Source organism: Lepisma saccharinum, chromosome 6 (assembly GCF_977018435.1).
Source record: "Lepisma saccharinum chromosome 6, izLepSacc3.1, whole genome shotgun sequence".
In the NCBI taxonomy this organism is placed as follows: Eukaryota; Metazoa; Arthropoda; class Insecta; order Zygentoma; family Lepismatidae; genus Lepisma; species Lepisma saccharinum.
Window position 1 is genome coordinate 6,933,227 of NC_139234.1, and position 25,164 is coordinate 6,958,390.

Consider the following 25,164-nt stretch of genomic DNA (forward strand, 5'->3'; position numbering starts at 1 on the left):
ATCAATTTATAAAATATTTTATTAATCTGGTTAACTGGTGTATACAGAGAAGAAAAGATGCAGATGACACTTGCAAATTTTTACTTTACTATTTCACAAACAACCTTGTGGTTGTAAAGTGTGACATTGGTGTTAGCTGGTCGTAAGATGACAGTTTCCAAACACATCCAGGATTTCCAGTAGTTCTGTGGCCGAATGTTGGTCTGCCCTCACCAAAATAAGAAGACAACATTACAGCCAAGTCATAATATTCAGTTCAACTGAAAGTGCAGATTGGAAATAAATGGGTGTAGAAAGTCGGAGAACAGCAGCTGTAACAGTGCGTGATTGCTGGCCTGACCACAGATCCAATTAAGTCTGCTTCACCCCCAAAGAGCTGTTGCACCATGGGACTTTAAGAGTCCATATACGTAAAAGTCTATCAGTAATGTGTTACTGGTTCTTCTGAAGCATTGTTTTTGTTTTCCTCGCAATATTTTGCCTGCATCATTGAAAAATATACAAAATCACAAGTCCTATATGATGCATGTGATTATATTATTTCATGAATGTACCATGCCCTTCCATTACAGTAATTTCTATTGCTTTAGTTTGTGTGTTAAGTGTATAGAATCGAGTGTGGAGTGCCTGTTTTGTCAGCAAAAGAAACAATGGTAGATTTTTGTGTTAATACATAGTACTTGTTAGCGGCAGCTATTTAAAGGGGAAGGCATGAATGAGTGCGTCGGACAAAAAACTATTCAACATGGTATCCATGCTTTGGCAGTGTGCACAAGATAGTTTTGACATTCAATTATTTGTACAAAGATGTAAGTTATAATAAATAAATAATGGTTTCAATTGATTGACCTGAGTTTTTGTATGCTTTGAATGTTCAACCCGTGATTCTGGGCTCCTAGAATCTGGGTTCAAGCTCTAGCCAGGAAGGAATTGCTGTTTTTGAAGTATGTGTATGCAGAGAGGGTGAATTTGTAATTGCATTGGCGCACCCTTCATATTGCATGTTTGATTTTGTTATTTAGCATCACTTTTCTGCCACTTTGGGCTAATTGTGATAATGAAGATGAGTCATAGTATGAAATTGATGAGACATTCACAAACAACCCCATACCCAGAACACTGTTTAAATCTTCTGAGACCCTTGAACATGTGAGTTAGAAAAATGGTATGTTGTAACTAAAGCTACCCATATTTTTTCCAGAGTCTGTCCAGTCCTGTGGGGTTCACAGATTGCGTAATTTTCATTAATTTTGCACCACTATTATGTGAAAAAAAATGGATCTGATTATATAACAGCTATTTTAATATTTGTACTGATATGCACAGTTATCAATATTTAAAAATTAGGAATGGGCCGATATGAAATTTTGGCCGATACCGATAAAGTACAGATATAAAATTTACCGATACCGATAACCGATATTCTACCGATCCGATATAAAATTAGGAATGGTCCTTGAAGAACCTGAAATGTTCATTGATCTCCTTAATAAATGTGTGTTTTGAGGTGACTGCAGTGCAAGAGAAGCTAAATATTTAGACATTTACTTTTTAGAAAGAAGAGCATGGAAATTATCCCTAAAAATTACAACAAAATGGCATAATTTTGCACTAAATTAAAAGATCTTCATCGATATATCTGATCGGTAAAATAATCGGTAATTTTACCGATACACCGATATGCCTATATCGGCTGATACCGATGGAGTACCGATTAATCGGTCCTATCCCTATTAAAAATAGAACTGGACGATATGATATGATACAGATAACGTAATATGGACCAACACAGAGGTCTGAGAAGATATTATGTAAATTCTCCACATTAACCACTAAGGAACTTTTAAAAGTCACGAATTTCAAAACCAAACAGCATTTAGTAACTTCTCACTAAAGTTGGAAACTATGTTTGGTGTTGTAGTAACTAATCAACATCTATAATACTAAGAGCTTCAAGTTTCTCCATAAGTTTCTGTGCATGAGGAGAGTCTACATTGGCAGATTTAAGCCTGTCCAGAGCAAGGGAATGGAGATTGAGATGGAACAACTGCTCCGCCTCTCTGACGGCATATGGAGAAGCTGAGAAACTCTCGGCATTTTGCCGGAACAACTGCCGAATTCTTTGGCTTTTAATTCGATAACCTACGATTACAGTTTCACACTGATGCACCATCTTATAAGCACTTTTCAAAGCGTTCCATCTCGTTGGTCCAAATTTATCCGTGTCCTGAACCAACACAGCAACGTCGTAAGGAGAATCTTCAGCGGCAAGATACTGCAAAACACCACCAATATTTTGGAGCTCGAAATAGTTCGTGACGTGGTTCTTGGATTGGGCGTACGATGCAAGGAAATCAAGTTCCAAGTAAGCATTACCAAATTTAGCCAGCACCGGAACGTTTTTGTGAATAAGACTGAATCCGCCGGTACGCAATAGTGGGAAATCTAAGAAAAGGGCTTTGGAGCCATTTTGCAACATCATCCCTGCATAGTGCATGCACTGATTCACGTCTGTGGTAACATTGAGCTGTGCGTTACTCGTCCACTCACTCACAGCACTGGTTGAAGGATACTGGGGTAAACTTTGCTTCACGTCCATTGCTTGTAGCACAAGTTCCCCGTAAACTAATGCCTTGATGGTGAATTTAACAGCCCGAGAACGTTCCGGACTTGCATTCTGGCTGAGAACACTGATAACTACGTGGATGAGCATTGACGCAGCACACCCTGATGCACACAGGGACATCATAATTCCATCGTGAACGTTTCTTATCTCTTGTTTTGTTTTGAAGCACACGGCATGGAAGATCACCAAAATTGCAGCCAGGCAGTAACCTACCATTACTTTCATTGTGTTTGCGTTTCTCTCCGTCTTGACATTTTCACCACTGCAAAAATGCACAATAAGATAACACACAGGGAGTAAGGTTAGGAAACATACTGTCGGCTGATAAAAGAAACCATTCCCGAAGTAATAGTACAAAGAATCGGTGATGGCACTTTTTGAATTCAACACTAGAGACACCTGTTGGCAAAGCACTGAATGAAACCATTTTCCGAAGCACACAAAATCGTAGTAACCACCAAACAATATCCCGCTTGCAAAACCGATAAAGCCTGCCACACACTGTCGTAAACAGTGAATAGTGGATGCATGCGTCGCAGTGTGATACACCACAAGAAAAAACACTAACAACGCCTGCTCGAAGCTGCACAAGTACATTACAACACCCAAGCAAATTCCGGAGATTAGTGACAATTCCTTCTGGAATGTCGTGAATAATTCACTGAGCATGTTCTTACTTTGACCTTGAGGATGTGGTGGTAGCACAAACACGAGGAGAAAGAGCGCAAGGGATAATGTTACTGGAGACTGCAAGCTGTTCGTGCTGAAGGCTACCAGCGGGAAGCTAAAAGCCACCAAAGCTGCTGCCAAAATAGATGCGTCTGTGTCTGTTGGATTGTTGAAATTCATCAGGAAGAAAGTCGCAACTGGCGAGAGCATTGAAATGGCAGCAGTTACAAATCGAAGAAACTGAAACGGTTGAGGAAAAATAATGATTAATTGTAATCAGTTAGATTAACAAATCAAATATCATACACACTATATATGCCAGTTTTAAGATATTTCAAATATCATATACTACAAGATGTACAACTTTGCTTCCGCCGTTTTTCCCCAAAAATATGACGCTGTAATGAAAAACATTGCTTACCCAGGCATTATTCAAAGTATTGTCCATCGCTGGCCACTACTTTCTCCCATCTTTCGGACAGCGTACGAATGCCGCGTCTAAAAAATTGTTCATCTTTGGAGGCGATCCACGAATCGATCCACTTTTTGACTTCTTCATAAGATTGGAAGTGTTGTTCAGCCAGTTCATGAGCCATTGATCTAAACAGGTGATAATCAGAGGGAGTGATGTCTGGAGAATAAGGCGGGTGGGGTAGGACGTCCCATCTTAATGTTTCCAGGTACGTTTTCACCACTTTGGCAACGTGGGGTCGTGCGTTGTCATGCTGCAAAATCACGTTGTCGTGCCTCTCGCTGTATTGCGGCCGTTTGTCCTTCAATGCTCAGCTCAAACGCATTAATTGCGTTCGATAATGAGCACCTGTGATTGTTTCACTTGGTTTTAACAGCTCATAGTACACGACGCCGAGCTGGTCTTCCACCACTATGCCAGTCTTCGACGTTAAAGTCACCGTTCTTGAAGCGTTGAAACCACTCACGACAGGTTCTCTCACTTATAGCGTCCTCACCATACGTAGTGGAGAGCATTCGATGAGCCTCAGCCACAGTTTTCTTCATATTGAAACAAAAAAGTAGAACCTCCCGCAAATGACGAGAATTTGGCTCGTACACTGACATTTTCAATCGCGAACAACTTCACGATGCACACACCACTCGACTAATGTTTGAATGGGGTTATGTTGACAGAGGTCCAAGCTAACTGCGTGACGTCTGCGATCTGCTTCTTTCGACCGCTACTTCCTGTTGTTGCCACCTGTCGGAAAACGGCGGAAGCAAAGTTGTACACCTTGTACATATGTCGCTCATAATTGTGGTTACTGAATTTTTCACATCCTTGGATGACAAGATCATGCAATGATACAATCAATTCGAATTTTGATTTCTTAAATTTGAATTTCTATATTTTAACACTGCAGGGGTCGTGCGGATCACTTGTGAACCACTTGTTTATTTTTACATACTACTGCAGTTTGGCAACATTCTTGACCTTGGCTCTTGGTAAAGTCCAGGAACTGTTTGTTCAGCCATTATTTGAAATATATAACCATTGTTGACTTGTTATATAGAGCTCATAATTTCAGTGGAGCAGTGATCTGCACGACCCTTGACGGGAGTATTTTCGGACACGTTGTACAGAAATATATAGAAATACTAATTACTAAAATCTGTTGTAAATGTATGAAGTGTGTGAATCTTGTGAGGAAGGTACAAAAAAGGTATGCTATGCACCATACCATGAAGGCGTATAGGGGGTGGGGTTAGGGTCCCACACTTTCTTGATCACGGCCAAAGGTGAGGGTGATGTGATCAGCACCACACCCCTGGCCACCTTTACCCCCTCCCCCAGAGTTTCCTCCAGGTACCCACTTTATACGATGCTGGGTGGGTGCCGGAGCTGCTCAAACAGGTGGAAAAAATCCCGGTTTCCCCCCACCAGGGATCGAACTCAGAGCTCTTGCATCGTAGTCAGATGCCCTAACGACTGAGCTATCACAGCTTGTGAGGAAGGAGAATAATAAAAGTAAGATTCTAAATTCGTATCTGTTTGGTTTCATCACATTAAAATCTAATTCACTAGATTTAGAATTTCCTTTCTTCCTCTGTATGAAATCATATAAAGTTTGACAAATAATGTGTAGAAACTATTATATTCTATGGATCACAATAGTGATTAATGATGTGTATTTTTTTTTCTTCTTTTGTGTAAAATTTTTAAATGCCTATGATATATTTATATATATTTATATTATAACTTCTACCTTCATATCTGCATTTTAATGTTATACAAGTACAATAGATTGTGCAGAATTTTTATGGGACTGCAAAGCAAGTCAGTCTTTTCCAAGCTAATTCCATTGTCCAAAAAATGCTTGTATTTGAAATTTTGGCCTCGCTGAGATAACGTCTGCCAGTGTTACTTGTAATCGGTGTCATGTTAACCAGTAGGCTGCAGCCTAGGATGCAAAATTATACAGGACATCACAAAACCAGTCAACAAAGATAAATAAGCAAATCTTCCTTCGCACTGTTACTTATTGTTGCTTCATGTGCACATTGCCAATTGTTTGTGGCTAAACTATAAAAGGTAAAGGAAAGTTGTGTTGTGTGGTAGTACAGTGTCCCAACTTGCCAAAGGCCACTACAAAGTATCTAGAACAACGCACTAAGAATAATCATCTCTGGCGCTGATCGATAGGTACCTAACATTCAAATAAGAGAAACATTAGACTGAGAAACGCTATTTGAATACATGCAACATGAAAGGTTGAAATTCTGTGTACAATAACTTCACCACCATAATCCGACTATAAAAACCATAGGCGAACGGAATCCAAGCAGACGCATTCACAAAATGCCTAGACCTAATTAAGAAACAAATCTAATATGCCAGTTTATTAATGTAATCTAATGAATAGAAAGATCAAGCAGTGTTATGTCTGAAAAGTACTTGGATGAGAGACTATCTAAATCAAAACATTTCAATTAATGTTAATGAAAATTTTTCTACATAAAACTTGTTATGTTTGGAGTAAATTAAATTAAGCCTGTTGTTCCTATTGCATGGTCATAAGGCAATATGTGGCAAGAAATATAACTATACAATGTTTCAAGATTCCCATAACACGACAAGTAACATGACAGCCGTGCAAAAAAAATAGAAGAGACAAAAATAAGAATTGCAACCAAGACGTGGAGATAAGGCCACAATATGAACTAGAAGGCCGGGCAACAAAGTTGTCGAAACTTTCAAATAACATAACCTGCCATGATAAGTCTTGATCGTGTGTATATAATTAACATTTTATTTGGGGGATTTTTTTTTTTTTTTAGGTTAAAATATCAGAAACTCATGAGTATTTTCCCCAATAAATGGACAGTGAAACTCAGCTAGAGCCTATGTTTATCAACTTGCTACATACTATGTTTCAGCTTCCCCCTTCTGAACTTCGCATATTAATGGGATTTCTCCAATGTCCACTTCTGTTTACATCGATGTCCTTACAACAATTGGTAACACTGAAGGGACATGTAGTGGGCACATACCTCTTCACACCATGTTAAGATGCGGGACAGAGTGAATGTAGAGCCTTAAAAATTCTTGGCAATGGTAGATGTGATGTGATCGGCTCCATGCTCTGGTCTCTTTTACACCCCCCCCCTTCCCCCGAGTAGTCCTTGAATGACCCCTCACAGCCACTTTATCTGTGGATATTGTTGGAAAATTTCCCACTTGTCACCTACCACAGCATTGAACTGGATTTTCATGTGGCAGTCAGATCTTTGGAGAGTGGATCACCACACATCCTACATTTTATATTTATTGTAATGTAATTACATGATGTGTAAAATATGTAATTTTTGACTCCATTACAATTTCTGGGGACAGGAAACATGGCATTTCTTCGTGCCTCTTCTAGACATCCATAGTCATTATATTTGTGTATTGATCATTGACTAACATGCACAAAACAAAGTCTTAATATTGAAACCAGTATTCTTGTAAAAGTGATACGCCTGCCTCAGTAGCATAGTGTTTTGAGGAGTGAACTCACAATCTTGTCGTCTATAGGTTCCTGTTTTGAGTCCTGACCTCGGCATGGATATTCCTTTGCAAGTGTGTCTTCATCAATTTCATCTAATCATCGTTCATCTTCAGTCTGGTGGTTAGCCAAAGAGGCAAAAATGGAATGTACAAGAAGTAATATACAAATTGAGAAAGCAATATCATTAGTTACTTAATACTTGCATACGTGAATTTTCAATCATGATACTGATTCAGTTTATTTTGCACAATGTAAAGCTAAATATAAACTTAAAAATATAGAGAATATACTCTCTAATATCACCAGTACAAAAACATTCCATGTAAGGGTCTAATAAAAAAGTAAATGAAAACAGTGATTGGGAATTTACATCCATGTAAAAAAAATTATCTTTGAACCTGACTGTACCATTGCAGTAATTTTAAAAAGTAATTATATTCTCGCTTTGCATAATATTTTTCCAGTAATTATGAAAATTTGTAATTGCTTCAGCATAGGAAACAATAAACCACTAGTGCTTACTTGGAATGGACTCCCTGATATGTCTAAATACTTCTGCAGTCGTAGAACCTCCATCGCTACTCGGACAGAAATCAGTGAATGTGGACAGGCAGTGCTGTTATCTTCAACTGCTAGACCATATCCATACACCTCTCTGTGTGCAACTGAAAAATAATAATTAAGATCATACTGGCTGCAGAAACATAATGAAGCAGATGAATTGTGTGACAGTGGCATATTGTCCAGGATGTATTTACTGCCAGTAAACCATATTTCCTCGTATTTTTTTTAAAAAAAACATTTAGCTTTAATATATGGGAACTCGCTTGTTATACAGGGTGTTTCTAAAGGTCGTTTACAACGCTTGGGAGGTGATTCCTCACACGAAAACAAGCAAAAAGTGTGAGTTCCATTTTTACGACTGAGGCTTCGTTTCCGAGATAGGAGCCTCGCAAAAGGTGACAAAGTGAACGTCACACCTAACTGGGACGAATACTATCACAGATAGAGAGGCGGTTCCAAGGGAATCATAAAGGAATCGTATGTGTTCAGTCCGGAAGTCACTATGAAAAGTTCACTACACGCATGCGCAATGGAGTCCTCAAAGGAATTGTGGATTTCCAGCAAGAACAATGCATGGATAGGGTATGTAACGCAGCAAGGAGGACCGTGACAATGAGAAATGCGTTAAAGACAACACATCCCGACCTCAAACATGAAAACATGAGCATGGAACACAAAATCCGAAAAGTTGAGCACGGTTGCATACCCCAGTTACACGCGAGGAATGAACGAATCATGTCATGTGGCATACGAGAGACACATTACTCCACCAGGAGAAGGGAAAGAAAAACACAATATCAGATGATTGCGACAACGTGTATTTTTACACACGACAACTACGTAATACGCCCCCCCCCCCCACACACACACACATACAACAAACAACAAATGCTCCAATGTCTTACGCACAGACAGTACGTGTCACTGTACACCAACTGAAGATGTCACTTTCACCACACAAAGGTGGTTGGAAGCAATACCAAGAGTGTTCGCACGCGATCACTGTGATGTAAAAGAGACGAGTTTTGGAAACGCTGCGCTGGCAAGTCTGGCTCTCGTAGTCTACGTTTGACTTTCATGACTGCTGTACCGGCGAGAGGAGCTCGAAGGGTCTCTCCGGCAGTCATCCCAGTCGTGTTGCAGGTGCTGGGATATGATCAGCAGTTCGCTATAGGTTGCCATACGCATTGAAGAGTACTAGTATTTTGTATTGAAAGAAGTTGACGTGGTGGAGTGGGCAAGCCAAGTATGGCAACAATTGGTCTGTGGTGTTCGTACGGTGATACGGCCAATTTGTGCAGTGTGCCAATGTTAAACAAAAACGATATTTTGCGGTTCCAGCTCCCTATTACACAGATGGCTGCGTATACGACCCAGCAGCTAGCAGACATGCATCTCATGTATTGGGAGGCACACGGTAATAGCCGTGATGCAAGGCGTCTTTATGGAGAACGCTTTCCACATAGACGTTTACCGTCTCACGCCTTCTTTCACGTTGTGGACAGTCGACTGCGTGAAACAGGGTCAGTGTTACCACCGCGGCAAGAAGTTGGAAGACCCCGAAGTGTACGCACACATCAGTTTGCATAAGATGTGTTAACAGCGGTCGCAGAACATCCTGGCACCAGTACGCGCGTGCTCGCTCTGGCACGAAACACGTCTCATGTGAACGTTTGGCGAGTGTTGTCAGAGGAAGGAATGCACCCTTTTAAACTGCAGAAAGTACAAGAACTGTTACCTCGTGACTTTCGCCCTCGTATGGAGTATTGGCAATGGTTGTTGCATCAGCTGGACACAAACCCTCACTTCGGGGCAAAGGTATTGTGGACAGATGAAGCCATATTCACCAGGATGGATGTCTTCAATAATAGAAACAGTAATGTCTGGGATTTTGACAACGCACATGCACTTTTTGTGGCCCATCACCAGCACAGGTTTTCAGTTAATGTGTGGTGCGGGATAGTACATGATCATTTAATTGGACCATACATTCTCCCTGTTCGCCTGAATGGTCGCACGTATCATGCATTTCTTAGTGAGGTTCTGCCTGAACTGTTGGAGACCGTCCCTTTGGCACTGCGGCAAGAAATGTGGTACCAACAAGATGGGGCACCAGCTCTTTTCGATCGTAATGTACATTTCCTGCATGGCGTGTTTCGCAATAGGTTCATTGGTAGGGATGAGCCTGTGCCTTGGCCACCGAGGTCGCCAGATCTCAACCCTCTCGATTATTTCTTCTGGGGAAAAATGAAAACCCTCGTATACAACACACCTGTCACATCAGCTGAGGACCTCGTTGCTCGCATCAACGTCGCCGCCGCGACGGTAGCAGATACACCTGGCTTGTTTGCTCGTACTCGACAATCCTTGATTCGTCGCTGTCATCTCTGCGTAGAAGTGAACAGCAGACATTTTGAAAACCGTCTGTGATTATCGCCCTTGGCAAATCCCAGTGAGAACACTCTTGGTATTGCTCCCCACCCCCTTTGTGTGGTGAAATTGACACCTTCAGTTTGTGTACAGTGACACGTACTGTCTGTGCGTAAGACATTGGAGCATTTGTTGTTTGTTGTGTGTGTGGGGGGGGGGAGGATATTACGTAGTTGTCGTGTGTAAAAATACACGTTGTCGCAATCATCTGATATTGTGTTTTTCTTTCCCTTCTCCTGGTGGAGTAATGTGTCTCTCGTATGCCACATGACATGATTCGTTCATTCCTCGCGTGTAACTGGGGTATGCAACCGTGCTCAACTTTTCGGATTTTGTGTTCCATGCTCATGTTTTCATGTTTGAGGTCGGGATGTGTTGTCTTTAACGCATTTCTCATTGTCACGGTCCTCCTTGCTGCGTTACATACCCTATCCATGCATTGTTCTTGCTGGATATCCCCAATTCCTTTGAGGACTCCATTGCGCATGCGTGCAGTGAACTTTTCATAGTGACTTCCGGACTAAGCACATACGATTCCTTTATGATTCCCTTGGAACCGCCTCTCTATCTGTGATAGTATTCGTCCCAGTTAGGTGTGACGTTCACTTTGTCACCTTTTGCGAGGCTCCTATCTCGGAAACGAAGCCTCAGTCGTAAAAATGGAACTAACACTTTTTGCTTGTTTTCGTGTGAGGAATCACCTCCCAAACGTTGTAAACGACCTTTAGAAACACCCTGTATATTATGCAAATTATTAAAACAAGCTTTTAAACCTGAATGTAAGTCAATTATTTAAAGAAATTAAGAACTGGTTTCTATGCCACTGATTATTCTCTATCACACCTTTCTGGTGATCACGTTTCCTCCCCGATTGTACGAGCGGAGGTGAGGGAGCCAAAGAAAAGTGAGCAGCTGACTAGCCTACAGAATATTTAAAAACATGAGCTCTATGTGGACATTTCCACCATTGGAAACAATGTTGGCGGGAAAAAACGGCTTGTTCCTTTTTGTTTCTGTGCCACACTTGGCAGTGGCAGTGTTAAATGAAGGGAAATTTTATTAAAAATATCAAAATTGCCAGAAAATCTGAAGTTGTCAGATTTTTTTTTTTTTTTTTTTGTACTTGCATACCTGCATGGTGTATTTATTACTTACAATAAATAAGAATTGTTGGGGTAAACCAGTTCAAAAATTCAGGATAAGTTGATGATGATATAGTTGAAAGAAATCATCTTGAATAACAATTAATGCATTACCTGATGGTTAGGCTACAATTAGTATCAATATAATCAAACAGTTACATTTCAATAATCAAATATCATGTATTTGATTTTATCAGATTTTGTATTTTTCTTAAAGTTTATAAATCTGTCTAGGATATATATGTACTAAAAATTGTTTAATAATCCTATTTGACCGTTTATCATCATAGTACATTTGAATAACATTATGATGTAATCATGTTAAAGATTTAAATAAATGAATGGACGGAAACATGTTTTGGAATAATGCAGGACCACGCTTGTTAAATTTGAAATTCAATGGTTATATCAGTGGAAGCCAAGCTGATATTTTGTTCATTTGTACAGTTTTTAATTATCATTGAATAAATTTGAAGGCCTAATATTTTTACATTTGAACTGTGTGGAGTCCATAATCTGTGAATGACCTTTTTAGTAATTAAAAAATTATAAAATTTAAGAGCAAATTATATTTTTTCACAAAGAATGTTGTAATATTAAAATACTGCATTCGCTCATTCACCATAGCAGTTATGGGTTAACTGTCCACATAACTTTACCTCATTAGCATAGCGGCCGCCCCCGCAATGTTCTTTCTCCGTGCTCCTGACATTTTATATAATCCCAGAAATTCAGTAGATAGTGTCGCATATTTAAAAAAATGGATTTACGAAACAGAAATTTGGTTCCCAGTAACATATCATATGACAACATCTTCGATAATAAGCACTGGCGTATTGTCTCAGCCAGAGGGGTCCACGCAACTTGACATTATGGGCCTCCTCCGAAATTCAGAATTAAGTTACTTGCTCACAGATGGCAATCGATAGGAAACTTCTCTCATCTCATACCTTTATAGCTACATAGTTTTCGTAAACGTAGTGTAGTGTAGTACAGTTGTGAATCCAGTAGAAAGATTCAGTTGCTCAAACGGTCGATGCCTTATTGTTACACAATACCTAAACAAACCAACTTCATAATTCATGACCTTTTTTTTTTACCAGTAATATTACGTGATATGTAAAATGTAACTTCCCACCAAATATTTTCAAGCACCCCCCCCCCCAAGCCTCAATATGAGATTGAAATAAGATCTGAGATAAATTTCCCACATTGTTCACACCTGTTACATTTTACGTCAAGGGGGGCCCAAAAACTCAGGAGGTGGAGCCCAGGGGCAATTATCCCTGTGACCTTAGGTCCAGTTCAGTAGCCTCAATTCCTCCATGCAGGGTATACAGAGTAAACAATGCTCGAAGTGCTCCAATCCCTTCAATTGGCATTTCATTGAGTGACAAATTTTTAGTGAAAATTTCCAGTCGCTACTTAATTTTCTCTCTCAAGACTTGAGTCCGCTGCTATTTCTTTGTAGCAGATTGCAATTGACCTTTTGATATTAAGTCACCATCGACAATCTACAGGTCCAGTTCAACCCCCATAACTGAAATGATAAGTTTGCTTGAGCAGTGGCGCAGGAACGTTTTTCATTTGGGGGGTACAAAATTCTGTCTCCCATATTATGTATATACTACTTCAAAGGTAGTACCTATAGGTATGATGTGAAGGCATCGGAAATATTCCATTTTAGAACAGCACACGAATTTCCTGTAGTTGTTTTTTTTTAAATTAAAAATTGGCATAAATAATTTTTATTTCTTTGTTTTCCTTAGTATTTATGATCATTTTAAAAACAGATTTTAACCAGATAACAATTCCGAAAAATATAAAGCTCTGGACCTTGTTCTTGGGCTCATTTTGAATTTAACGAAATGGAATATCAGGAGTTCGAAATGTGAAAATTGCGAACCAAGATACATCTATTGATTTTTAATGAAGGGTGAGATTAAATGGGGTGAGGAGGATTCCCTCTCTCCTCTATTCCAACCAGGAATAATCGTCTCTCACCAACTGGATATAGAAACCATATTTTTGAATATATCATACTTATAGAGTCCACATCAGTTCAGTTCATTTTAATTTTAAAGTCCCATAGCTAAGCATAAAAATATCTTTAAACAAATTATGGCAGATGTGTACCACATCCAATGCACTTTAAAGACCATGTATTTGGTATTTCCCCAGACATCTATAGGGTGTTCTATTTTTTTAAAAAAAATATTGAGTTGAGATGGTTCCCGATCAACTTGTAAGACGTCTAAGTTTGGTATATTTGTAAAACATCTGACAAAGCATTTATTTGTAACATACCGGTAACTATTTGTACCTAACGACGTTCTTCAAGCACTGAAAGTATACTATCATTACATATACAAAACCGAAATCCTTCAGATCTCAGAGCAAGCAAGGAAAGCCAAACGCTCGAAAGTTGTTTTATTTCTCTTTTCAATCTTTGGTGGATAATATGAATAACCGGCCAAGGTTTCTTTTCGTATTTAGTAGTGTTAAATGCATATACAGTACATGCATGTTTTAAGGAGTCTTGTCAATTCCTCGTTTACGTAAAAAGGTGAACTTTAATGTAAGCAAAAGCATGTGCGCATCACAGTTAAAGATTTTCGCATCTACAAAGAAAATGCAAAACACATTCCCACCTCGCCGGCCTCTGTGGCGGAGGGATTAGCATAGTGCGCTATGACGTCAGAGGTCCCCGGTTCGAATCCCGGCCTGGGTATGGGCGATATTTGTGAGTGTCCCTTCATCAATTTCATCATACCATCACACATCCTCATCTTCGCGATTAGCCAGAAGTGGCAGAAATGCGAAGTAAAATAAACCAAATCACTCAATCAAACATTCCCATCTTGCTCAAAGACCTTGTGAATTCAATCCAAAATCTACCAATATCTACCAACCGAATGTGAAATGTCCTAAACCTAACCCTAACTGATTAGAAAAATAATTTAGAAGTTTTAAACATACTTTTACTTTCCTTATATTCCTTATACTCCCAATGCATTGCTTTCATGCAGAAAAATTTGCAAGAAATTGAATGAAGTCTAGTCTAGATAACACAGTGGCTTTGACAAGCCAACTGGGAAACCATAGGACATGCAGTCAGTCTCATTTATCCCGTGCATTCATTTGACTAATGTAATTTTCTTCCAGTTTGACTTTAGGGTTTAACTTCAAATGGCGTTGTGTTTGTGTTGCATTCGACATCAAAATTAGATTTTAAGCGATTAATGTCCAATTCTAAGTACTATATCTAATACTTAGGTAAAGTAAGTTGTCGTCCTTTGATAAAATCACAAAATGCACCCTGTTCTAATGTCTAGGAAAGGAGAATCTTTCATTTGACCTAGGAATGACATCGAGATGAGACAAGTCGAGAATTGTCACAGCCTCCGCTCGTCTCCTGTGTGGTGAGTTTGAGTTGGTATTTTAAGTCCACTTTATGCACATTAAGGCTAATCTGGACTGGACCTACGGTTTAAAGTGAGATCCGAACTACTGTGCCATGTGCCTCCACCGGGTATCGAACCCGGGACCCGTTGATTACAAGGCGACGACGCTACCACTGCGCAATTGGAGAGGCCCTGCTCTGTGGTGAGGTCCTTCTCGTTCTTGTTTGTGCTTTTCTTTTGTTTCGGTGTCTACTCAGAAGTTGTTAAAACTTATATTCACTTCATGGGCTAATCGGGACTGAACCTGCAGTTTAAAGTGGAATCCAAAGCTCTGTGCATTGAATTGTGTAATTGAAGGCGAGATATCTCGCCTTCATTTACAAGGCAAGATATCTCGTCCTGACCCACGAAATGTTTAGTATAAGCAACACGTACATTGTGTCACCACTCAAAGTTTCACAACGTATATGTCATTAAAGTAAAACTTTTCTTAATAACGTTTTTCTGCATTGTATCTTGTTTCGATGCTGTGAACCGTCGAAATACGGAATTATATTATAAATAGATTAAACCGGGCAGCACAGGCTCGCAATTATTACTAATGCATTAACTTTGCAATTACAGTAAACAAAATACACGACATTTTGAAAAAAAAGAAGTCAATGAATTATACGCTTGGTACGTCTGATAAGACACACAGTAATTTAAATTTATTTTAACCAATTTCTTCAAGTATGATATGAGAGTTTCGAACGAGATCATCTCGGACATCAAGTATCGCCTCGTTTTGATTTTGCAGAGATTTATTTCAGTCTCGTTTCGAAAATTGAGAGGAAACACAGACTTTTCCTGTCTCAGTATCATCTCTATGTTCAAAAATCTCTTAATATATAGGTTAAGTACAAAGTTATGAAGTACATGAGTACATTGTACCCCCCAATGTCTCGTCTCATTTGTGTAAGTATTTCGTTTCGGAAAATTCCATTTGAAAAATTCAAAAGAAAAGGTCAGTCATATGCTCTTCTGATGAAGATTTATATATTATCTTTGAATCGACGCGACCGCTTCTTTAGAAAAGTGTACCCCCCTTACGCAAAGGAGCATTCATCTGGAGCGTGATTTTCTGAGAGTAAACTTTATCTGATTCCATCGTTTCACAGAAATTTTACACAATTTTTATCTCCTTAAAGAGGTTTCAAAGAACACAGGTCAATGAACTAACTACATAGTAACAAGCACAAGGTAGTATAATAAGTTTACAATGGTTTGAATTTCTGTGGTAGCTAAGTAAGATAAATTAGATAATGCTTGTAAGTTATAAACAATATACCTAAACCTTTTTTATTGAGCGAATTGAAAATATGTTCCTTTAACAGTAGCACCTTGCGTCTGTCAAATTGTCTAAAGGGGGTACAGGGGATACAACGGGATTTATGAATTTAAGGGGGTACAGTACCCCCCTTCAAAAATTTGAGGGGGTACAATGTACCCCTGTACCCCCCCGTTCCTGCGCCACTGTGCTTGAGTATATATTCATACTCATATTCTTATTTCCGTTGACCCATGTCCATAGGTATGGAAATCGTCATATAACAATACATACAGTAATAAAATATTAAAACAATTCTAGACAAGAATTACAGTAATGATTGAAGAACTACTACATGAAGGAAATCCAAATCCAGTTATAAAATATTAATACAAATATAGACAAGAATTACAGTAATGATTTGAAGAATTTCTACATGATGGAAATCCAAATAAAGGAACAATACACTATGGGAATGAAATTACATGCAATATTTAAGGCAAGCACAATAATAATCAAAGAATTTTTTTTTTTTTAGTTTAAAAGTAAATATGTAACTAAAACAACATGGAATAATAATAGCACAATAATAGCATGTACTTCGTATATGATAATATAAATAGTATAATTACATTTTCTGTACAATCGATCTCTCTTTGTTGACAATTTATGTAATTTAATATTTACAAATTTAGAAATTCATTTATTGAATAAAAACAATGTAATAAGAATTTTGTTAATTCCCTCTTAAATTGGGTACTTGATTTCATTGTTTTCATGTGATCAGGTAATTTATTATACAGGTGGATACCTACGAATTTAGGGTATTTTTCAAGAAGAGTGGTATTATGAGTTTGTATAACCAGATTGTGATTTTTTCTTGTGTTGTATTGACGTACTTCCTTGATACGTTTGGAGAAACTTGACATATCTTGTTTTACTTGTACATAGCACAGAAAATGATATATATATATATATATATATATATATATATATATATATATATAGGCAAGGTAATGGTACAATGCCAAGATCCCTGAAGATTATCCTACATGGTTCATTTATTTTCTTTCCTGCCATAATTCGTACTACTCTCTTCTGCAAAATAAAAATTTTTGCACTTTTTCTAGCATTCCCACAAAATACAATTCCGTATGTTAGTTGTGACGGGAAAAGACTGAAATATGTTGTTCTTATTGTCTCCCTGTTTATTATGGTTCTTAAGGTTCGTACACCATGTATGTTTTTGCTTAATTTCCCTGCTAGGTTATCTATATGTATGTCCCAGTTGAGATTTTCTTGTACCCAAATACCCAGGAATTTTATGGAATTTGTATATTTGACATGTTCATTTTATATTTTTATTACTGGTTCTTCGTTCTTCTTATTTCTTGAATGATGGAATTTTATTGCTAAAGTTTTGTTTTTATTTATTGTCAACTTAACTCACTATTAGTATTAGAAGCGTAATGTTAGTGGCTCTTTCGTTGAATCTTGGCCTGGCATAGCCAGAGGATTGCTTTTTGGGCTGAAGGATAGGAGTGTTTGCTATCCTTTAAACAATTTCCCCAAACAGTATTTTTTTAAAAATATATGTGTATTATATGTAAGCTAATTTTTTTAGAATTACGTTTCGAACAAGAAATACAAAGGATCACGAACAAAATAGTTGGCTGTGTGAAGCCTCCACCCTCCTTGAAAAAAGAATCCTGGCTGTGCCACTGCATTGAAGTAAGAGAAAATATTTCTAATTTCTTCATCCAGTTATTATCAGAGATTCAGACCACCCTGATTTAGTTTTGAGAAACTATTAGACTGATATATAGCCTAAGTTGATGACAAACAATGGGAAGGCAGGGTAAAAGTTGATTTATTTAAATTTTGTGCATCCGTCCCACACTGGCATCATGTCGATTTTTTTTTTTTTCACTGGGAGCCCCAATATTTTACTTGCAGGAGGGCATCAGAGAACTGCGCTACGCCACTGCTTGACCTGCTCTGTTTTTTTTTCAAGAATCAGGTAGATGTAAGAACTAAAAACCACCCTCAAGTGTTTTCCGCCATATTTGAAAAGTTTCTAGGAACATAGAACAGAACACGCTTGTATATTGCTAACATACGTATAATATGGGGCAACAATGAAACCGAGAGATTTCTCACCTTCCCATGTTGAATAAATTTCTTCTGGGTGCAGCAACCACCATGAGTTAGCAACTCCGCCGAAGCGCATGACAAGTGCAGACACAAAGAGGACCAGGAATGAATAACGAGGCAGGAAGGTTTCACTCGAGCCATCCGAACTGCCATCTTCTTTTTGACCATCTGAGAGAGAAGCATATGGAGTAGGTTACTAGACAATAATATAAAAACTTTGACTACTTTGGAGTTTAGTACATCTCACTTGAAGACATTGTGGAGGGTGATTTATCTACACACGCCACCTAATACTTCCAAACAAATTTTCACAGAAGCCAAATTTATGATCATTTTGATTTTAAATTTACCCTTATACCCTCCTCAAAATTAAGTTACACCCATATCCCCCTGTCAGGGAAACTTATGGATAAACCCTTGATTATGTACATATGCTGTAATAGTTGTATAACTGGGCACAGCAGCCGACCTCTGTGACAGAATGGTTAGCACAGCTTGCTACGATTCCAGGAGTCCTGGGGAACATGTTTAAGTGTTTTCAATATACCATGATGTGGTGATAAATTCTGTTAGGAAATAAATAATTTCCCTGTGGTTTTCTAGCTTCTAAAGTGAAAGATTTTGTAACACAAGCAGTGTTTTGTTCAAAATGTAGAACATGTACATTTTTTTTCTTTTTGGTCAAATTTCTCCAGGATGCTGAACATTAAACTACAGTCACAGAGAATATATATATATATGTATTTTCTCTGTGCTACAGTGCATGGCCGTAGGCAGGAAAAATTTTCGGGGGGGGGTTCATTCATAATTGTTCCCAGGGCGTCGCCAGAAATGTGAATAATCGAAATAATAATAATAATTGTACAATAATAATTAAAATTTCATAATAATAAAACAATTTCATTCCATAATAATAATACTAATAATAATTATTATTATATTATTGTTATATCCTTGAGGGGGCTTACTCAATCCAGCAGATGAGTGAATATCCAGCATAAGTTTCTTTTTGTTTTTTTTTACGTTTCATACAGTGTGTACTGAAATGCACAATTATTTTACTTCGTCATTAAACTTTAGATACCTTCAAGAAAAAACTTTAAAAAGTTAGATGGAAATTTTAGTCAAAGTTTTTGTTGTTTGACTTTAAAATTATTTTTTTTGGAATTTTGAAAAGTGTGGAACCAGTTATTCTATTTAAAAGCTTAGCCTGGTGCATGGATTGTAACCTCAATCGCGAACGTAATGCGCTACGAATCTGGAGGTACTAGGTTTGAACTCCTATCAAGGGGGATTTATTTTCGACTTTATCGGACGGGGAATTTAAAAGCTGGAAAGGGAATTTTGGGACAATCATAAGGGAATCTTCAGTGTATATTCCTTGTAACGCAGGAACAACACTGGAAAGATGACAGCAGAAGTGATAATGGAGGGGTCGCCGATGGGCTGCAAGTCCGAGAATAAATCCTGTTTCACTCAACTTTCAGAATTCCAAATGTATGAAAATTCTAGCTCGATTGTTTCAACATTGTCTCCTTGTATTTTTGTGATGCTTCGAGAAAAAAATTGAAAATTTGTTACAGATTTTGGTTTCTGAACATCCATTAATCCAAAATGTCAGAAGTTTGGGGGGGTTGAACCCTAGAAACCCCCCCTCTAAATACGGCCATGCTACAGTGTAGGACGTGTGTGGGAAACAGAGGTCATCAGCGCTAACCTTTTCTTTGATGAATGGAAATGCAAAATGGAATACCCAGGTCAGAAATCGAATTCAGAAGGCAGTAATAGTGTGAGTCAATAACTCAATATCCTCAATTACTATGCTAATTAATACATCCCCTCCCTAATTAAAATACAGTTAAAAAAAACAACAGTCTTAGTGGCATATGCTTAGACATATGGGGCATGTAAAAAAGCAATGAAGATTTTAGTGGTTTTTTTTTTTAAACGGAAGATAAATGCTTGGTAATTTTAAATTGTGGTAACTTTGTTATTATTTAATCACTACTTGGTCTGAGCGATAATTCAACAATTTATCCAACCCTTCCCCCATCTTTAGAAACGTTGTATTAATTTCACCTCATTCATTGTATGTTTATTCTTTTTGAAAATCTGTTTTGTTGGGGGCACTGCTATAATTTTCCAATTTTCGTGTGCATAACATATATTTTTAATGGGGAGGGGCATTACCCCTTAGCACAGACTGTACACGCCACTTTATGTCCAGATTTATCTGTAGAATGTACACTGCAAAAAATAATATTCCAAGGATGATGCAAATGTGCTCGATGCTATCTTCTGCTGTTTTGATTTGACGTGTAGAGAGATTTCATTCATTCAGGCAAACGTAGATAACTCCATGCCGTTGTAGTACGCCAGAGTATCAATAGATGGCAGCACAACGTTAACTGTAACGAATGTGAACTCTGTGTATAAATGGTTCTCTGTGAGTACAATATATTTTACTTCAAATTTGCATGAAAATATTATTTTATATGTTAGTTATATTTCTACTCATATACTTTCGATTTCTACCTGTAGAAGAAACTGTACCTCAAACTCTCGAGGTTACATTCTCGGAGAAAAGTTTTATAAAAAGAGGGAAAGAAGATCCCATTAAAAAAGGGTGTTCGCTGTTGATGGCGCACAAGTTCTAACCGACTTGTGGGGGATGAACATCAAGACATACCCAACACGTAATTTTTAGAAACGAGAGGCAGTTTTCTGCCAACATGCAGTGGGCGCCTCTCTAAAAAATAAATACAAATTATTCTTTATCCAGTCATTTGTTGATTTGTGATATAATGAATACGGTACGTTTTCGAAGTTGTTCAATATGCGGTTCGGTAGTGTGCACAGATTTCAAAATATGCATAGATGGCGTGGGTGATTGGGATGATTCACTTTACTGGGCAAGCATTCGATTAAAACGACTGATATCCATTAATGTGAGTAGATCGTGTTTATTTTTATTAGATTGTGTAGCTACATCGCAATGATTTATCCACACACCTTTATAATTAGCTACCTGAATATCCTTAAATGTTTTCATATGCTCTGAATGTATGATCATTTTGGCTCTACATTTACATCCTCAGATGAAAAATTCTGGTCAGGGTAAACCCTTTTATTAAGTAAATACATAGGCGTAATTTGGAGTGAGACACTCGGCTCTGCAAAATTTTTACAAGCCCTAGACCAGGGAGCAAAATACTAAAGGTTAAAATTTTATGATTTTGAAAATGTATGTTATTTAGGTCCTCCTCCGTGGCCGTGCTTTGTACTCCGACTGCGGGGCAGCATGGGTTATTATTATTTGTTATTATAACAGTTATATAGGAAAATTGTCCTGGGCACTGTTTTTATGGGATGGGAAAATTTTCGATTCTGCCCCCTCCCCACCCCAAGTTACGCCCATAACAACGTACACCGATTATTTCTTTACATTTAATATTTAACTCTATTGTGCTCATATCTACACGCTTGGCGCTTGAGTTGTGGAGGAGTTACTTGTAATCAAGGGTCCCGGGTTCGATACCCGGTGGAGACACATTGCACAGTGGTTCGGATCCCACTTTAAACTGTAGGTCCAGTCCCGATGGACTGTGTATAAAGTGGACTTAAAACAACAAATCAAACGAGCTGTGGAGATACCATATTAAATGGCATAATTGCTTATAAAGTGGGCTTCATTATTTCAAAATAATAATAATAATAATAATACAATTGTGTGTGCCAAACAGTTTACAAACAGCGAAATGAAATTACACAAACTCGGTTATGAATTATACAAAACGACATACACAAATGCTTTGCAAAGTGGATTTACTCTTTTTTAAACAATGTAATCAGTGGTGTCAAAATATTGCTGTGTGGAGGCCCAATTCATTACTTCAGCAATTTGTCGCGAGTCATATTTAATATAATAATATAATGCCTTGAAATAAAATGATAAGTATTATGAGAACAAAGAGGCTAAATAAAAGACTTTGACGCTGCCTCCCTGGCAGAGTGGTTAGCACATCGCGCTAGGACGCCAGGGGACCCGGGTTCGAATGCCCAGAAGTTTATCCAGAACTAACCACTTGTGGATACGTTCTTATTTAGGGGGGATGTAATGGTAAATTTAAAGCCAAAATAAACAGACATTGAGCCGAGCTCCGTCGTGGATTGCTTAGCACAGCGCGCTGCGACACCAGGGGTACCGGATTCGAATCCAAGCCTGATCATGGGTGATCTTTGTGAGTGACTCTTCATCAATTTTAAAACTCATTCTGATCCTAAAAATTAGCCAAAAGTGGCAGAAAACCGATAGAAAATAAACCCAATCAATCAATCAGTGGACATAAATTGGGTCTTTGTGAAAAATGTTGGAGGTTGTTTATGAAATTTGGGGAGAGGGTGTTTGGATAAATACTGCCCGAGTTGTCTTCTGCTAGCTACCTGCTATTGTGTACAAGACTAATTTGTTGTTTTAAGTCAACTTTATGCACAGTAAGGTTAATCGGGACTGGACCTACAGTTGAAAGTGGGATCCGAACCACTTGTGCCTCCACCGGGTATCGAACCCGGGACCGCTTGATTACAAGGCGAAAATGCTACCACTGCACCATCGGGGAGGCCCTTTATTGTGCACAAGAGCAGTCGTTGCTCTTGATAGAAGAAATATGCATTTACAGTAAGCCTTAAATTAAAATGTAATTTTACACGTATGTATTGTACAGTAATGCTTAATAACATGCATATTTCTGGGCATTGTTACTGTTGTCTTGGGAAAACTTCGTCTGCTCGTAAAGTTAGTTACCGACGCTCTGCCGAAATGAGTTGAATATGCTTAAGTTTTACACACACACCCCTCCCCCCCCAACCCACACATTTACGGGTTACATAGGCGTGCGCACGGCACACCCTAATATGACCTACCATGGCCGTAGGCAAGAAAAATTTTCGGGGGGGGTTCATTCATAATTGTTCCCATGGGCGTCGCCATAAATTTGAATAATATAAATAATAACAATAATTATACAATAATAATTAAAATTTCATAATAATAAAACAATTTTATTCCAAAATAATAATAATAATAATTATTATTATTATTATTATTTTGGAATAAAATTGTTTTTTTATTATCGATCATAATAATAATAATAATAATAATTATTATTATTATTATTATTATTTTGGAATAAAATTGTTTTATTATTATGAAATTTTAATTATTATTGTATAATTATTGTTATTATAATAATAATAATTATTATTATTATTATATCCTTAAGGGGGCTTACTCAATTCAGCAGATGAGTGAATATCGAGCACAAGTTTTTTTTGTTTTTGTTTTGTTTTTTTTACGTTTCGTACAGTGTGTACTGAAATGCACAATTATTATACTTTGTTATCAAATTTTAAGATACATTCAAGAAAAAGCTCTAAAATTTAGATAGAAATTTTAGTCATAAAGTTTTTGTTGTTTGACCTTATAACTTAATTTTTGGAATTTTGAAAACTGTGGAACCAGTTACTCTCTTTAAAAACTTAGCCTGGTGCATGGATTGTAACCTCAATCGCGTAATGCGCTACGACACTGGAGATCCTAGGTTTGAACTCCTATCAAGGGGGATTTTCAACTTTATCGGACAGGGAATTTAAAAGTTGGAAATAAAATTTTGGGACAATCATAAGGGAATTTTCTGTGTATATTCCTTGTGACGCAGGAACTAAACTGGAAAGAGGACAGCATAAATGAAAATGGAGGGGTTATGGGTGGGCTGCAATTCCGAGAATAAATCCTGTTTCACTCAACTTTCAGAATTCCAAATGTATGAAAATTCTAGCTCTATCGTTTCAACGTCTCCTTGTATTTGTGTGATGCTTCGAAAAAAAAAATGAAAATAGTTACAGATTTTGGTTTCTGAACTTCCATTAATCCAACATGTCAGATGTTTCGGGGGGGTTTGAACCCTAGAAACCCCCCCTCTAAATACGGCCATGTGACCTACGAATATAAAATGTAGAAATGAAAATACGGTACTATGCGTGTTTAAAAAAGTAAGCTATTCCGTTTCATTTAAGATAACCCCCCCCCTCTCTCTCTCTAAAACAATGTCATATTGTTTACTATAAAAGTCAGTTCCACGTAGCAAACAAGTTATTTCTTCTAAATCGCACAGAAAATGAACCATGAAACGACCAGATGCAGTATTATATTTTATAAAGTAATGCGCGTTAGAAAACTTGTAAAAGTGAACCTATAGATTTATTTAATGACAGATATTTAGCTGTATATTACCTGTATATATATCTATAACCTTGTATCGTATTACATTTTGGTCAAGTTGGTTATTCAATATCAATATTGATTTTCAATTGTTTACTTTCTTTATTTAAATAATATAAATATCGCCACAGTGATAGGAAAATCTGTGTTAAAAGCGAATACTTAGAGACTATAATGTTTAACTTTTAAACCTAATAAATAGTTTCTGTGAAAAAGGAACATGAAGTTTCGACAATTAGGTTAACATTGTTCAGATACGCAATTGGAACTCTCCTTAAGGCATCCCCAACAAACAAAATAGTCTGCGCACGCCCATGCGTGTTTACGCTCACCTGTTGCTGTTTCTGAAGCAGAACCGGTGGGAGAAGGCTCTTCACGTTTCCTTCGTCTTCGAGTCACCATTTTTTCCCGCACTATCTCTTGTTACGTAACGGATAAACACAAGCTCTCGCCGCGTTCACATATCACTCACGATAAACTCTCGCCTTCAGGATGTCGGAGAGAATTACCGAAAATCAGACACCGAGATTAAAAAATAGCTTCCACTACTCCCTTCGTTTCCTCTTGTCGCTCGACAGCTAC

General features: G+C 37.8%; 1 protein-coding gene and 1 non-coding gene across 3 annotated transcripts; one reads left to right on the forward strand and one right to left on the reverse strand.

Annotated features, from left to right (window-relative positions):
- LOC145988530 (uncharacterized) lies at positions 1-25,164 on the reverse strand. Of its 2 annotated transcripts, XM_083123431.1 has the most exons (4): positions 24,915-25,164; positions 18,309-18,470; positions 7,822-7,964; positions 1-3,535 (listed from the first exon to the last, which is right to left on the reverse strand). In XM_083123431.1, exons 1-4 carry the CDS (start codon positions 24,982-24,984, stop codon positions 1,925-1,927), a joined length of 1,986 nt encoding a protein of 661 aa, XP_082979557.1. In that variant the 5' UTR covers positions 24,985-25,164; the 3' UTR covers positions 1-1,924. The 2 variants fall into 2 exon arrangements, with proteins under 2 accessions (XP_082979557.1, XP_082979558.1); XM_083123432.1 differs by lacking the exon at positions 18,309-18,470.
- On the forward strand, positions 20,922-21,051 carry LOC145989515 (U11 spliceosomal RNA). Its single transcript, XR_014441876.1, has one exon. It is a non-coding gene; the product is annotated as a U11 spliceosomal RNA (small nuclear RNA).